This window comes from Equus quagga, chromosome 10 (genome assembly GCF_021613505.1).
Source record: "Equus quagga isolate Etosha38 chromosome 10, UCLA_HA_Equagga_1.0, whole genome shotgun sequence".
NCBI lineage: Eukaryota > Metazoa > Chordata > Mammalia > Perissodactyla > Equidae > Equus > Equus quagga.
The window spans coordinates 12,966,053-12,980,432 of record NC_060276.1 but is presented as its reverse complement, the minus strand read 5'-3'; the positions used below and the strand labels follow the sequence as shown (position 1 = coordinate 12,980,432).

The following is a 14,380-nucleotide window of genomic DNA, read 5'->3' as shown; positions in this document are numbered from 1 at the left end:
ATGATTCGGCGACCACCGAGATAAACAAAAAAAAAAAAAAAAAAAAAAGAGTGTGGTCTATGTAATCACAAAGTTCTGGTTTCAAAACCTAGCTCTGAAGCTTGTTAGCTGTGTCATATTGGACAAATTACCTAACCTCATCTAAAACTGGAGGTAATAGCACTTAACTCCTGTGACTATTGTGAGGATTAAATGAGTTAATGCATCTAAAGCACTTAGTGACGTGCCTTCACCATGGTAAGTACTCAAAAAATAGTAGTAGTTGCTATTATTATTATTAACAAAAGACCAGAAGGCTTTTACATTGACCAAAATGGAGATACTGCTTCCTCAAAAGATCATAAAAAGCAGACTTATAGCATGTTTTATTCCCAAAATACCTGTTATGAAGTTTCTCAAAATTAAATATTCTACAAGTTTAGTGTCAATCTCTCTTGCTTACATACATGTGCTTTTTCCGGAGCTTTGCCATTCTCTCACTCTCTCCCCCATATCTATTTGTAGCTAGCGAGGACATATTTCATGCCTGTGTAGAAGTGTTACCTGCCAAGTTATAAAACAAGACAAAAAGGTAACAAGGAAACACTAAGGAGGCTGAGGGAGACAAATCCAAAAGAAGGTTGGTACACAGCCTCAATTCCCCTTCCCTCCCTCTCTTCCCCACTCCTCTCTCCCTCTGTCAGGCACCCTTGACAAAACCCTAACTCAGGTTAAATCCAACCCTTTAATGACTTCACACCTTCTCCCAACTCACATCCATGTTGCCTGTTCTCCTTTAAACTGATGACCTCCAAACCTCAAGCGTGGGCCTTCAGTGCTATCTACCATCCTACTCGATTACCATAGTCCATTCATTTGTCTTTTCTCCTTGAGACTATTTCATATTGTCCCCTCTATGCTCACTCCTCTAACTCTCCTTCCTTTCTCCTCACTCTCAGCCTATGACCTAGCTTCTGATTGCAATGAGAAAAAAATTAGAAGAAATTCCATGTTCTCCCCATACCACGTCTACTCACTTACCAGCATTTATACCCATAGACTCTGCCTGCTCTCTGTCAACTGTGGATGAAGTGTCCCTGCTCCTAAGGACAACCTTCCCACAATACTAGGAAACAAACACACTTGTTTTATTTTTCTTCATATTATTATGACATTATAGCAATTACCTGATAATATAATATAGATCTATTACTATCTGCCTCCCCCCGATATTATAAACTCCTGGAGGATAATGCTGTATCCTGTAGCCAAAAGTAGTGCCAGGCACTTGTTAGGTACTCAGTGAACATCTGTGGAATGAATGAAAAAATGAATGAAGGGAAGAAAAACATGAATTCTCACTGTGTGTGAAATTCCCTTTTGTATGCTTATAGTTCTCTCCCCATTTCTCTCCCCCATGCCCCTCCTTTCTTCCCTCCCACCCCCCTCCCTCCAACTCCCTCATCTTTTGGATAGAAATCTAATGTCCGAGGAGGCCAGAGTGATGCTTTTCAGGGAGGCATCCATGTGAGTGATGATGCCTGCAGTGAACCTGGTCTTGACTAAAGAGTGCCAGTGATTGAGGCCCTACCCACAGAGCAGGGCCAGCCAGGGAATATGGGAAGCATGCTGGCCAAGCAAAGGTCTATTTAGGATCTGGATCCAATGACAGGAAAGCTTCTTAACTTCCTTCCTTCCTTGCCACTGAGCCTGAGGCTGTGCCAGGGAAAGTCCAACGCTCAAACATCTACAGAAAGTATGTCAGGGAGGAAGTCCATGGCCTATATATACCATCTGTGCAATGCTCAGGAAGCCAGCCAGCCTGAACGGGGAGGGGGTCTTTGGCTTGCACTTTCTGTCTGTGTGTAAGATGTTCAGTTTCTGAGCACCGTAGCCAGGATGGATGAAGGAGCAAATGCGACAGTGGATCTAAGAATGGTTTGTTAATTAGATAGCATGCATGATACAGACCAGAGAAGTTGTTAAGAATGTGAGAATGGAGAAGATGAAAATGAAAGAGGAGGAGGAAGATAAAGGGACAATGGGGGAGGAAGGAGGAGCAGAGAAGATAGAAAAGGTGGAGGAGGGAGAAAAGGAGAAGGAAAAGAAAGCATTTAGTTCTACATATCAACGTCAGTGGCGAATATAACATACTGAAGATTGCAAATGTGACTACTAAACTCCGACACTGGCAGTCACTGGTTTGGGCACCTTGGATAAGTCCTCTTCCTTGTCTGGGCCTTGGTTTCCTCACCAGTCAATGCAGGCAGTTGGCATCTTAGATGATCTCCAAGGACCCTCGCAGCTCTGACTGCTGTAAATCCATAGTCTTCGCAGTCTCCAGCTTGGCTCTGTGATCCGGGTCAGTGGAGCCACCAAGCGCCAAGGCCAGGCAGGACACAGTATGGAGCTTCAGCAGATGTCCTTGGAAGAAGGCAGACAGTCCCAGTGCCAAAATTATTTAGCTCCCTGGATGGAGCCTTAGCTGCCTTCCCATAGCCCCCAGCTTTCTTCCCAGGAAGATAGTCTCCCTGGGGGCCTACAGATGTGTACATCTCATTTTACAGCTTCTTTTTTCTAAGAAATAAATAGCACAAACTATCATTTGTTCTTCAGCACAGAATGAAAGAGTCCAATGAAGCTCAGCCAATTTGTCCTTTAATATCTTTTATTGGCTCTTTAACGATGAATTCACTTGAGCACTTGGCCCCAGAACCTAATTCACAGCGACTCTTAATGTAAGTGAGACCTCTCCTAATCTCTGCTCCCGCCCCCTTTTCGAACTTTCATAAATCACACCTGGCCGACTCAGACATGGCTACTCTAGTCTTACTTCAGGAAAGGATCCAGCATGGCAGGCGCCCCACTTACAGTTCTTATGGACCACATGGTGAAATCAAGCACAGGCAGGCATCCCCAGAGGAAGCCAGTCTGGGCTGGGAAGGGAGGGGACACAGTCTATGAATACCATGTTGTTTCCTTATTCTTAAATCTTTCCAAGTTAACTGGTGTGGAATCTAAATCACTTCCCATATATAGCCTTGGAATATCTTGTAATTCACAGCGGCCTTGTGGTATACTGGAAAGAACACTGGAACTAGAATCCAAAAGACCAAAGTAAAATTTTGGCTCTACTACTTATAACACTTTGGGCAATTTGCATAATCTCTCTGAGCCTCCTCTCTCCATCTCTAAAATGGAGATAATAATAGTACATAAGAAATAAAATTAAATAAGATGCCTTTGTATAAAGCACACAGCACAGTGTCTACTGTATATGTCTGCAAGAAATATTAGCTAACAGCCACTGGTAGTATTAAATGAAATAACGAGTATGGGCATGCTGTGTAAAATAAAAAGAGCCACCCAGTGTGTTTGCAAAATAGCTGACCCCAAAGTGAGCAACTAAATATTTGCCTTAGTTTCATTACCTTGCATCCTCATCATCATTACGAGCAAAAAGCACGTATTCACACTTGTCCAAAGGAACTAACAGAAGATGTGGGCACGAATTTAGGCACAGGCTGCAGCACCATCATGATAGCTGACAACTGGAAACTGCCTGAATGTCCAAAAAAGGAGCCTAGTTGAGGAAATTGTAATATATACATATCATAGACTACTAGGCAGCAATGAAAATGATGCTCTGAAAGTATATTTATCGACAGAAAATTTTGTTCAAAATATACTGTGGAATGGAAAAAAGGAAAGTTAGAAAACAGGTGTTCTATTTTACACTTTGTAAACCTACCTTGCATGAATTTTAACAAACATATTTTACCTTAGAAGTAAAATAACAAAAAGTACCATATGATCTCACTTTTGCAAATATATAGTAGTGCTAGAATGCACAGAAAAATTCTGAAAGACTTTACACAAAAGGTGATTCTTCCTGCATAATAGGAACTTAGGTGATTTTTACTTTTTCTTTGGACTTAGCTGAACTTTCTGGGGGATTTTTGGCTATTTTTTTAAAAACAATGAACTTGTATTTGTTCAACACCATGACAGATAGGGTCCCTAACTATAAGTCTCTGAGTCAAAGTAGCCAAAACTCCATTTCAGAGGCTGATAACGCTGGTTTCAGGGAGGCCTGGGCCTCCCAGGATGCCAGATAGGCACTTACCTGCTGTCCCCTCATTCACTCTGACCAAGAGATAAAGGCAGGGATTTGTTACTTTCTCTGCTGCAGCTGCCCAGACACCCAATCCACTCTTGAAATCACTTTGAAGGTCCATTTAAAAAATTCTGCCATCCTAGGGGAGAGGGGAATGGAGAGTGACTGCTCAATGAGTCTGGGGTTCCCTTTTGGCGTGATTAAAATGTTTTGGAACTAGATAGAATTAATGGGTGCACAACACTGTGAATGTACTAAATGCCACCGAATCGTACATTTTAAAATGGCTAATTGTTATGTGAATTTCACTTCAATAACATGAAAATAAAAATTAAGCCATGAACACTGAGTGCAGGTAACTTCATTCCGGATGCGAAAAATTTGCCACTTTACTCTCTGTGTGTCCAACATGTAAATACTCTGCACACCGAGATCAAAATGTAAAAGAAGTCTTTTCACTTTGTTTCAGGGAGGTGTATATTATTGACCAATATGCAGTTGTCATCATGTCATTACCATAGGGATAGGATGTCAGAACTGCAAGACAGTTCAGTCATTTCATTTTACAGAATGAATGACTGAGCCAGAGAAGACTTGGACACACATATGCAAAATCAGATTTAGAATTCAAGTGTCCTTGTCCAGTGCTCATTCCATAAAAATCCACTACTAGTCTTTTCTTCATTTAATTTTCTGGGCCCCTTTATAATTATTTTTAAATAAATATTTACTGTTTGATCAAATTCTCTGCCTCATGCCATTTTCCAGAATTGCTTTGTGCACCCAAAATCCTTTGAAATACTGTATATTGTCTGTATGTTTTCATAGTTGTATTATTTCGGTTGTGAGAGCAGGTGATGGGTTTTTTATTAGTTCAGTAATGCTCCACACCTTCTAGGCCCTATTATTTTATCCCCAGGAAAGCTGAAGATCTGGGTCTCAAAAACACTGTCATTAACACAGCAGTTTCTATGTCTGCACCTCTCACACTGTCCTGACTCCATAACCCAGCTAGATCATTTATTTGAGAGACAAAAAAATCTTTCCATCCACAGGCAAGAAAATTATACTTTACTTGTACTTTGTATGGATTAACTTCTGAGAAGGCCTATGATCAAATGGTTCTCGAGTGTGTATCTCCATAGTTGGACTGCCAGGTTGTCAGTGATCTGCTATCTGGAATCAAGGAAGCATTGACATGATGGAGGCAGCAAAGATCTTCTGGGCACTTTAAGTTACATGTCATTGACTTGCAGTTTCGTGACACCTCCATTTAGCTATTTGGAATCTGAGCTGAGGTGTGCCCATTCTTGTAAAATACCAGGTTTTTCAAACATTCTGGGCACCTCTGGCATTCTGAGGAGTTTGGATACATTTGGAGGCAATGATCTGAATTTAATCTGGATCCAGCCCACTGCACACACCACCAGAGAAGTCTTATATGTTGATTCAGGGTCACTCCCTAGACTTCCGAACAAAGGCTCTCAACTTGTTTCCTGCCTATCAAAGAGCCAATGATGACATGTTAAGTGATAACTTGAGCAGGAAGGAGAGCAGAGGAAATCCTATTTGGTTAACATATCCCTATCTGTGCACATAATCAATTGAGAACTAGGGCCAATTTTACAGTGGGGATTTTGACATAAAGGAACAACCTACAGTTTCCCGAAGCAGATTCAACAAAGCCAGCCACAGTGGGATTCACTCAGCATCACTTTAAAGAAAACCCCCCAAAATGAATAACCTCCAACATTAAATCTGACCACTATACATAGGTAGATATAGACCAAACTTCAAGAGGAATGTCAATGATACGTCTCCTCACATAGTCTCCAATCCAGGGATAAAATGAGAAGGTTGTGATTTTCACAACCATTTTTCCACAGTGACACACATACAAAGAACACATTCCAGTGGGGGGTACTCAGGTTATGATAAAACCCCAATAATAAGTTCCATTGTGTGTGTGTGGTGTGTGTGCGTTTTAGTGGAAGCAAAGCAGTGGAGCAGCTGAGGACAGTGGCTGAAGCACCCCGGAGGAGTCTTGGCATACAGGGCAGCAGGTAGCTCATAGACTCTGACAGCACACTCTAATTTATTTCAAAAGGTAAATCAAAGTTGAAAGCTCCTGGACTACATAAATACTAAGGTCCTTCGAGCTCTGTAAAATAATTGAATTGAATCAAAAATAGTATCATCATTATAAGATTTTTAAATATCTGAACTTCCTTGTGGCTACCTCTATACGGTACCTAATTAGACTCTTATGAAGGGGTGAAAGCAATGCTTCAGATGTCCTGTTCATGTCCGTGTAGACCTCCACATAGTTATTTCCATTCACTGGCTATGGTGTGGTAGAAATAAGAGATTTTTGGAGACAAAAGACTCAAATTTGGGTTCTGTCACTAACTAGCTTTATATGCCACAGTTTCTTCACCTGAACTCAAACCCTGGGGTGACATTCTGCAAATTCCTCAACTTCTCTATGGTTTGCTCTCCTCATCTATAAAATGAGGATAATAATAGTATTTATCTCCTAGGCTCGTTGCTAAGGATATGATGAAATGATACATGTAGAGCTCTTCAATCTGCCCACAGCAGAGAAAGTGCTCAATAAATATTAGTGACAGGTAAGAGTAACATCATCTTTGTCACCATTATTATAAAGGCGTTTTTCATAGCTCCTTGAATATAGTAGGCACTTAAAATTGGCTTTTGGATGAATTTAGTAAGCTGCTATACTATAACGCACATCATCATCATCATCACCATAACAAGAACTACATTTTTGAGCTATAATATGTCAAGTGCCATGACCATGTAAGGCAGATTAACATGAAATAACTTACTTAAGACTAACAATGCATCTGCAGGGTCAGTCCCCAGTAGAGGTTCCTATAGATGAAGAAAGTGACATTAATAGTCACAACACTAGCAAGTGACAGTAGCAGGGTTTGAACTCAGGTCTGTCTTATTGGAAAGTGATTACTACTAATGATAATGAAAACAGCATAGCTTCATTGCATTCTTACTATGTAGCAGGCATTGTACCCAATGTTAAACCTGCATTACAACTGTGTTTGGCAGATTCTGCATGACTACATAACACTGCCTTGGTTTACAGGGTCACACATCAGAAAGGCACTAGAAATATTGGGAGAACTGAGGTCCCAGAAGGCAAAAAAGCAGAGGCTATCCCTTGGTCTCTGTCCCTATCCAATGATAGCAAAAGGTAGCATGAGCCCAGGCTGCAGAGGGAAACATTTGAGCCCTAAGTAGAAAACTCAGTTATACAAATCCTTCTTGGAAAGTTGGGTCATAGAATACTAGTGCTAGCCAGGACCTTGAAAAGCAAAATTTACAACCTGTTTGATTGGCAGACCAAAAACCTGAAGTCCTGAGAAGGGGAGCAATGCGTTTTCATCACCTCCCACAGAATCTCAGATTTTTGCAAGCCTTTCAGAGTGGCAGGCGGTGCCACTCCAACACTTATCAAGGGTTCTGTTAGGGTCTCAAGGCAGAAGGTGACAATGAATCAGGCATGGGCCATGGCCCTCAAAGAGCTCATTGTTCACTAAGGGACACAGACAAGTCACAAGGAAGATGAATTCAAGCCAAGAGGGAAGTTCAATCACCAGGCTATGTAAGTTCGAAGGAAGAAAAATCCTTTCCAACTGGGGCAGGATGTCAAGGAAAGTTTAGTAAAGTAGATGATATTGACAAATGACAGGTAAAATTATGAGAAGGAGAAATAGATGTAAGCAAACAGCTGTGGCAGAGGCAGAAAACTTGAGAGTGTGTTGAGGAAACATTGAAGGGCCCAGTTTGGCTGGAAATGAGTACAGGGAAAGGAGAACAGAGGAACATGAGGCTGTTTGGTTGGTTGGGAAACCCATAGACAGGAAGCCGAGGAGGATAGACTATTTCTCAGCTGCTGCAGTCTGAGTACAAGATGAAGGTGATTAAAACTGGGCCTTAGAAGGACATACCTAGCACTGCTTTATGGTAAATGTTGGAGGAGGAAGAGGCCAGAGAGGAGAGATGCAGGAAGTTGGAGAACAATTAGGAGGCTGTTTATTGCAATAGTACAGACAAGAGGTAACGAGAGCCCACCTGAATTGGGGCAGTGCCCTGAGAAGTGTAGAGAGGTGCTTGCTTGATAGACTTTCCCTTCTCTTCCACTAGGTCTGTGCTTAATTGCTTAGTGGTCCTTAAGTGATCTGAAGCAGTAAGTAGTCCCAGCTCACACACACCATACTCCTTAGAGGCTCTTGCTCCCTAAAGGGACATGACTAACTAAATAGCTTCTGAATACTCAGTCCCTCTATTCTGGGCTGTGTTTAGCCAAACTGTGGCATAATTGAGTGCCTTTTTCCATCCTAAAATCCCAAGCTTTATGACCTCATCAACACATCTCTACTAAGTGCCTTTTCAGAGAGGGGTTTGTGGGCGGGATGTACTTGCAGAAGCCAGCCAGCTCCAGACAACAGCCCTTACTGTGACCACATCACCAACTGCATCCCATTGTCTATGACCACTGCTTTTCTGGGTCTTGGCTCCTAGCTGGGACTTTTCACTGTACCAATCCTCAAACAACAAAGGCACCTGCCCCCCAGGATAAGAGCTAATAGAAAAAGCTACTTGGTGATTAGATATGTCCATTCAGAAGTCAAGATTTAAGAACTGCAACTCTGCCAAAGTAGCTGGGAGGCATAGAGCAGTTATCTAGACATCCCAAGAACCCAAAAAGCCCCACCAGAGAAACTAATCCCCAGCCCTGCAGGTTTATGTTTTACCTACTGAAAAGAATTTGCACAATCTTCCCACCATTCAGTGAAGATCTCTGCTGAAAATTAACTAGGTGGATTTGGTTTTCTCTCCTAAGATGAGTTACTGATCTTAGGATAAAGCAGTAATACTCAATAAAGCCTTGTCTATACCAGTAGAACATATCTCAAGTCTTCCTTTAACAAAATCTATTTCACAACTCTCACCAAGGCTAAAAATGGAACAAGTGCAAGCAAACAAGAGAGCTTAGAGCAACCAGCAGGGACAAGAATAATCAAGTCTTCCAGGGATGAGCAATGGGGCATGCTGCAGACACCTGTGGAGTACTACTTACCAGAACCAACTGCAAGCAAAGCCATCCCTATGAAAAGAGATGTAAAATTAATGGGCCAGCCAGCCTTTTGCAACACATCAGGTGGAAGATACGGCTCTGGCGGACTGGGGCGAGTTGTCACAATCACACCCCAGCTTACACATCCACATGATTTCTTCCCTTCAAAGTCGTCCCTTGCTAATTCCAACTTACTGCCCTGCATGTGCTCATAACTTTCAGGCAGCTCCTCCTTGGCAGCTGCCTTCAGAGATGCTCATGTATACTTTTAACCATCTGCTATTGCTGGGAGAGCCAGGGGACAGTGGAGAAGCAAGTGGCAGCTGGAATTGTCTCAAGAAAAAGATAAGCCCCCACCTCTGCCAGGGAGCGGGGGCTCTCAAAGACATTGAAGAGGGCTCGAGATTTACTGCAGGACTTGGTCAGCTGTTATGTGTGATTCCAGAATCCACACTGGGGGTTTAGAGTTATCTTTATAAACTGCTCTTCTGGGGCAGGACAACTAATTTCCTCAGACTGCTGGAGATGCCAGTGGCTCCAGTCTGCTGGGTTTCCATGGAACCAAGACGCACATGCTGGGTAGCAACTCAGTACACTGGGCTTAGGGGATGTGCGCAAGAGCACAGTAGTGTCTCTATTCTTACAACATCCCCATCCCCAACAAGCAAATTTTATTATTTTCTGAGCCCTCCAATAATGAACCATCGTACCGCTACTGCCCAGAGAACTGCATGCACCATGTCCAAGTGCTTTGGCAGGTGTTACTTCTTTGCATCCTCCCAATGTTTTTCTCTCTATCAATGGATGAAGAGACTGAGGTTGGAAAGATGAAGTGACTTGAAGGTTACTCTGCTTGGTAGAGGATGCCAAGAGTAGCACCTCAGCATGATATAGGAATGCAAATGAAGAAAAAAGTAGCAACCTGACATATCACTCAGAAATATGGTTATCTTTCATACCGGTCCTCTATAGTGCCCCTTTGTTTGTAATTAGATTAATATCCCAAGGGAGGCTTCCTTTCTTAAAGTGGCAGGGCCCAGAAAACCAAGATTCATAACCAAATTATTCTGCATCTTATGGACATGATAGACATAATTATATACCTTTCTTACTGGTGCTGCATGAAGAATTACCATATATCTCTAAAGTAAGTGAAAAGACACTCTACAAACTGTTATGAATGCAACGCGAGGCCATTTTAACAAACCTGCGTTAATTAGAAACAACATTTGTTACGGGCCTCAAGAAACTGGAGCTAATGGAGGGGCTGGATGTGGAAGTCCTGAGGTTCAGTGCACTGAGGGGCCATCTCTGGGTGAGAGGAGTTGCCCATGGTGAGAGGCTGCACCTTGCCAAGGGCGATGTCATACGGAGAGAGTAGAAGTCCTCTTGAGTTAGGGTCAGAAGAGAAGAAGGCTGACCCAGTCAAGCCACCAATCCCCCACCAAGGGCCAACTATGTGCAAGTCATGCTAGAGTCCCAAATCAACTACAAAATGTGTTCTCTGTCTTCAAGGCACTTAAAGCCTAAGTGAATATGAAGAGCATGTTCCCTTGCAAAGCTAACTGATAAGAAAGGGTAGTCTGCACTGAGGGCCAACAAAGTTTCCCAATCTGGAACATTCCATCAAAAGCCCTGAGACTTAATGCAGCCTTGACTCCCACTTTATGTGACTCTGGATGAGACACTGCCCCTTCTCTGGGCCTCCAGTTCCTCATCTACACAATGTTGAGTTTAGACCAGACGACCTGTAAGACGATTGATCTGGCAGACCTAAATTTTGGCTCAATGGTTTGGTGGTGTGAGGGGAGAGAAAACTGCTCTCCCAGCCAGCAGAGAACTGCCTGGAAACAGTAAACTACAAATTGCCCCTAAATATACACAGTCTCCAAACATTCATGGTCTCTGGTTGGCCCTCTGAGCTATTTCCCAGCTTCCTTGGAAACAACTGTCTCCCTTCCCTTTAATCAAGGAAGCTGTTGTTTCCAAAAACTAATGTTGTCCGTTAAGGTTTCAGGAACAGCCCATAGATGAGGTGGGAATGACATGACAAAGCAGAGACTTTTATTTCTAAAGATGTTCCAGACCCTTCTGAAACCCAGAAGCCCCCACTGAGGGAGTAGAGAGAGATCCTATAGGGACAGGAAGCAGCCCAAGCAGTTGCAGACATTCTTACTTCATTCCAGCAGCTTCCAAGATCAGACAGCAAGCAGGAGGTCACTTTTGACCACTAAAATAGCTGAAAAACTGACCATGAGGGAGTGGAAAGGCAGGCAAAGGCTACTCACATAATGGGGGCTCAATAAATAGCTGTGGTTTTGAGATGAGGTCACAAAGAAGAGATGGATTGGGTAGAAGAAGAGAGTCCACCAGACCTCGCTTTGAATAGCAGATCTGCCATTTACTAGCTGAGTAGCCTTGGCTAAGTTACTTAACCTCCCTGAACCTCTGTTTCTTCATCTGTATAAATGAAAGCGATAACAGTACCTACCTCTTTGAGTTGGTGTGAAGATAACATATGACTTGGCACAGTACTTGGAATATAGTACATACTAAATAAAGCCTAACAACTACGAGCATATCGAGCCATCCTTTTCTGCATGCTTGTTCCCCATAAGAGATGCTCCTTGTTCATGTCTCATCAATATATCTGCTCTTAGGAAAGGATCTAGCAAATCCACTCAGCTGTTAGGGAGCAGGGAAAATTGTGAGGGTTGTGGTGTCAATGCCTGATAAGGCCTCCTCTGCTCCTCAGATCAGGTAGCATTTTTAACAAGAAGGAAACATTAATATAAATAAATGAAGCTCAAATGGTGGACTTTCAGACTTTAGCTACTTGATGAAGAAGAAGCTTTTAGAGGTAAGGATATCGTCACATTACCCTAGATGGCACCAAGTGGCCTACAATTCATTTTTTCAATTTTGCATTTTGCCAAGGGATAAATGCCTGTTCAATTCCTCAGTTCAACTGAATTTAACAGATTCCAAGATGTCTCCTGCTAGGTGCTTAGAATGCAGGCAAGAAAAAAACAAGGTCTTGCCTTCAAGAGGCTCACAACCTACAGGACTTTGCAGACATGTAAGCAACTCATTCAATATAAAACAGAACATGATACTTACTGTAGACAAGTCTGGGGAAATATGTGATGGGAACACAGGAGAAGGAGATACCTATTCTGTTCTGGGAAAAATAGGGGAGAGTTTCATGAAACAGGTAGAATTTGAGATGAGCCTTGAGAAACAACGAGTATTTCAAAGGATGAAAATGTAGGAAACAGTGGTAAAAATGGTGGGAAGGAACTTACTAATGGAAGTTAAGAATACATCAAGAGAAACACAGTAGTCCAGTGGGGCTGGAACTCAAAGTAATGAGTAAGAAAACTGGTTTTTAAAAGATGGAAAGCTAGGCTGGGACTAGATCATAAAGGGCCTTGAAAGTCCTCCTATGATTTGTAAGTATGGAAGATAACTATACGACTAGTACCACATTTTAATATCGCTGTCTTGATGATTATGTGGATTTTGAAATAAAAGGGAGGAGTATTGGAAGCAAAGGCACAAATAGACAATATTAAGAATTAAAAGGGGCATAACTATGGATGCAGCAGACAATAAAAACGATCAGATAATGTTATGAGCAATTTTATACCAATAAATTTGGAAATTTCAATGAAATATCTAAATTAGTAGAAAAATACAAATTTTAAAATTGACTCAAAAATGGTCATATAACCATTAAAATATTTTTTAAATATCCCATTAAACAAATGCCAGACCCAAGTGGGGGGTTTACAGGCTATTGTACTAAATATTCAAGATACAGATCAGTCCAATCTTATACAAACACTTCTAGAGAAAAGAAGAAAGGAATATTTCCCAACTCATTTTAGGAAGCTATGTTCATCTTGGCAGCAAAAATAGAAAATAATAATAGAGAAGGGAAACATATATACTAGTCTAATTTGTGGACATAAATGTAAAAATGCTAAACAAAATATTAGCAAATGATACCTAGTAATGTGTAAAAAAGAAAATAAATCATGACTAAGGTAGGTTAATTCCAAGAATCTGTTTGTTTTAGCATTAAAAATTCTATGAGTGTAAAGCACTGCATTGCTTTAAAGGACTAAAGGGGAAAGAAAAAAAACTATGCTATATGATCATCTCAAAAGATACAGAAAATACATTTGATAAAAATCGACATCCACTCACAATAAAACCTATTAGATAATTGTAGGTGGTAATATCTCCAACCAGATAAAAGCTATCCATACAAAATATTTTGGATGCAAAGCATCATAACTCAGGGGTGAAATATTGTAAGTCCTCCATTTAAAATCAGGAAGAAAAGAAGAATGGACACTGGTACGCTTTGATTCAACATTGCCCTGCAGGTCTTAATCAGTGCAGTAAGGCAAAACAGTGGAAAAGACCACACAAGGACTAGGCAGGAAGAAAGAAAACCATCATCATTTGCAGATAATACGATTGACTACGTAGAATAAAAGAATCTTATAAATTAGAATTTTATTAAAAGAATTTAGCAAAGTTGTCAGATACAGGCTTCTAAAGTACAGGTGGTATGATTCTATTTCCAAGGCTATATGATGGACACGGGGATTCATTTTATTTTTTGTTATAATTATTCTTAATCTTCATGCATACATTATATGCACTCTTCTTACATACATTTCATCATAAGCTTTAAAAAACAAACAAACAAACAAAAAGTCTGGAGGCAGAAAGATCAGTGCTGCGCTCTCCTGATAGCCCAGGTGAGAGAGGAAAGGGCTTGGAATGGGACGGGGATAGTGAGGACAGCCAGCTGAGGCCTGTTCCAGAAGCCCACTACACAGTCCCAGAGCTCAGAGGGGGATGGTGAGAGTGAGTCTGAAGAGAGCACAGAGCCACCCCTCACCTCCCTGTCAACAAGGCCTCCCCTCTGTGAGCAACCTTTGCCCCAGAGCCCCCTTCCAGACAGCCCAACTCTGTACCCCTAGTAGTAGACAGTAGAGCTGCTGTCTTTGTACCCCCCATGGCTACAGTTGGTGGAGCTCCCTGCTTGCTTCCTCTGGCAATTCCATGCCTGCTGGCACAGCCCATCTTAGCACTTACCTTCCAACCACGTAGCCAAATGGATCAAGTAAATACGCGTTTACTGGGTC

General features: G+C 41.8%; 1 protein-coding gene across 5 annotated transcripts in view; it reads right to left on the bottom strand.

Annotated features, from left to right (window-relative positions):
• FGF13 (fibroblast growth factor 13) overlaps window positions 1-14,380 on the bottom strand; it is a 488,384-nt gene that overhangs the window by 365,114 nt on the left and 108,890 nt on the right. For 3 of the 5 annotated variants that reach the window (XM_046672533.1, XM_046672532.1, XM_046672531.1), the window contains exon 3: window positions 4,106-4,235. The exons of the other annotated variants lie outside the window; for them this stretch is intronic. In XM_046672533.1, the coding sequence (XP_046528489.1) occupies window positions 4,106-4,217 (112 nt within the window). In that variant the 5' untranslated portion in view covers window positions 4,218-4,235. The remainder of the gene's footprint in view (window positions 1-4,105; window positions 4,236-14,380) is intronic. 5 annotated transcript variants of the gene reach the window in all.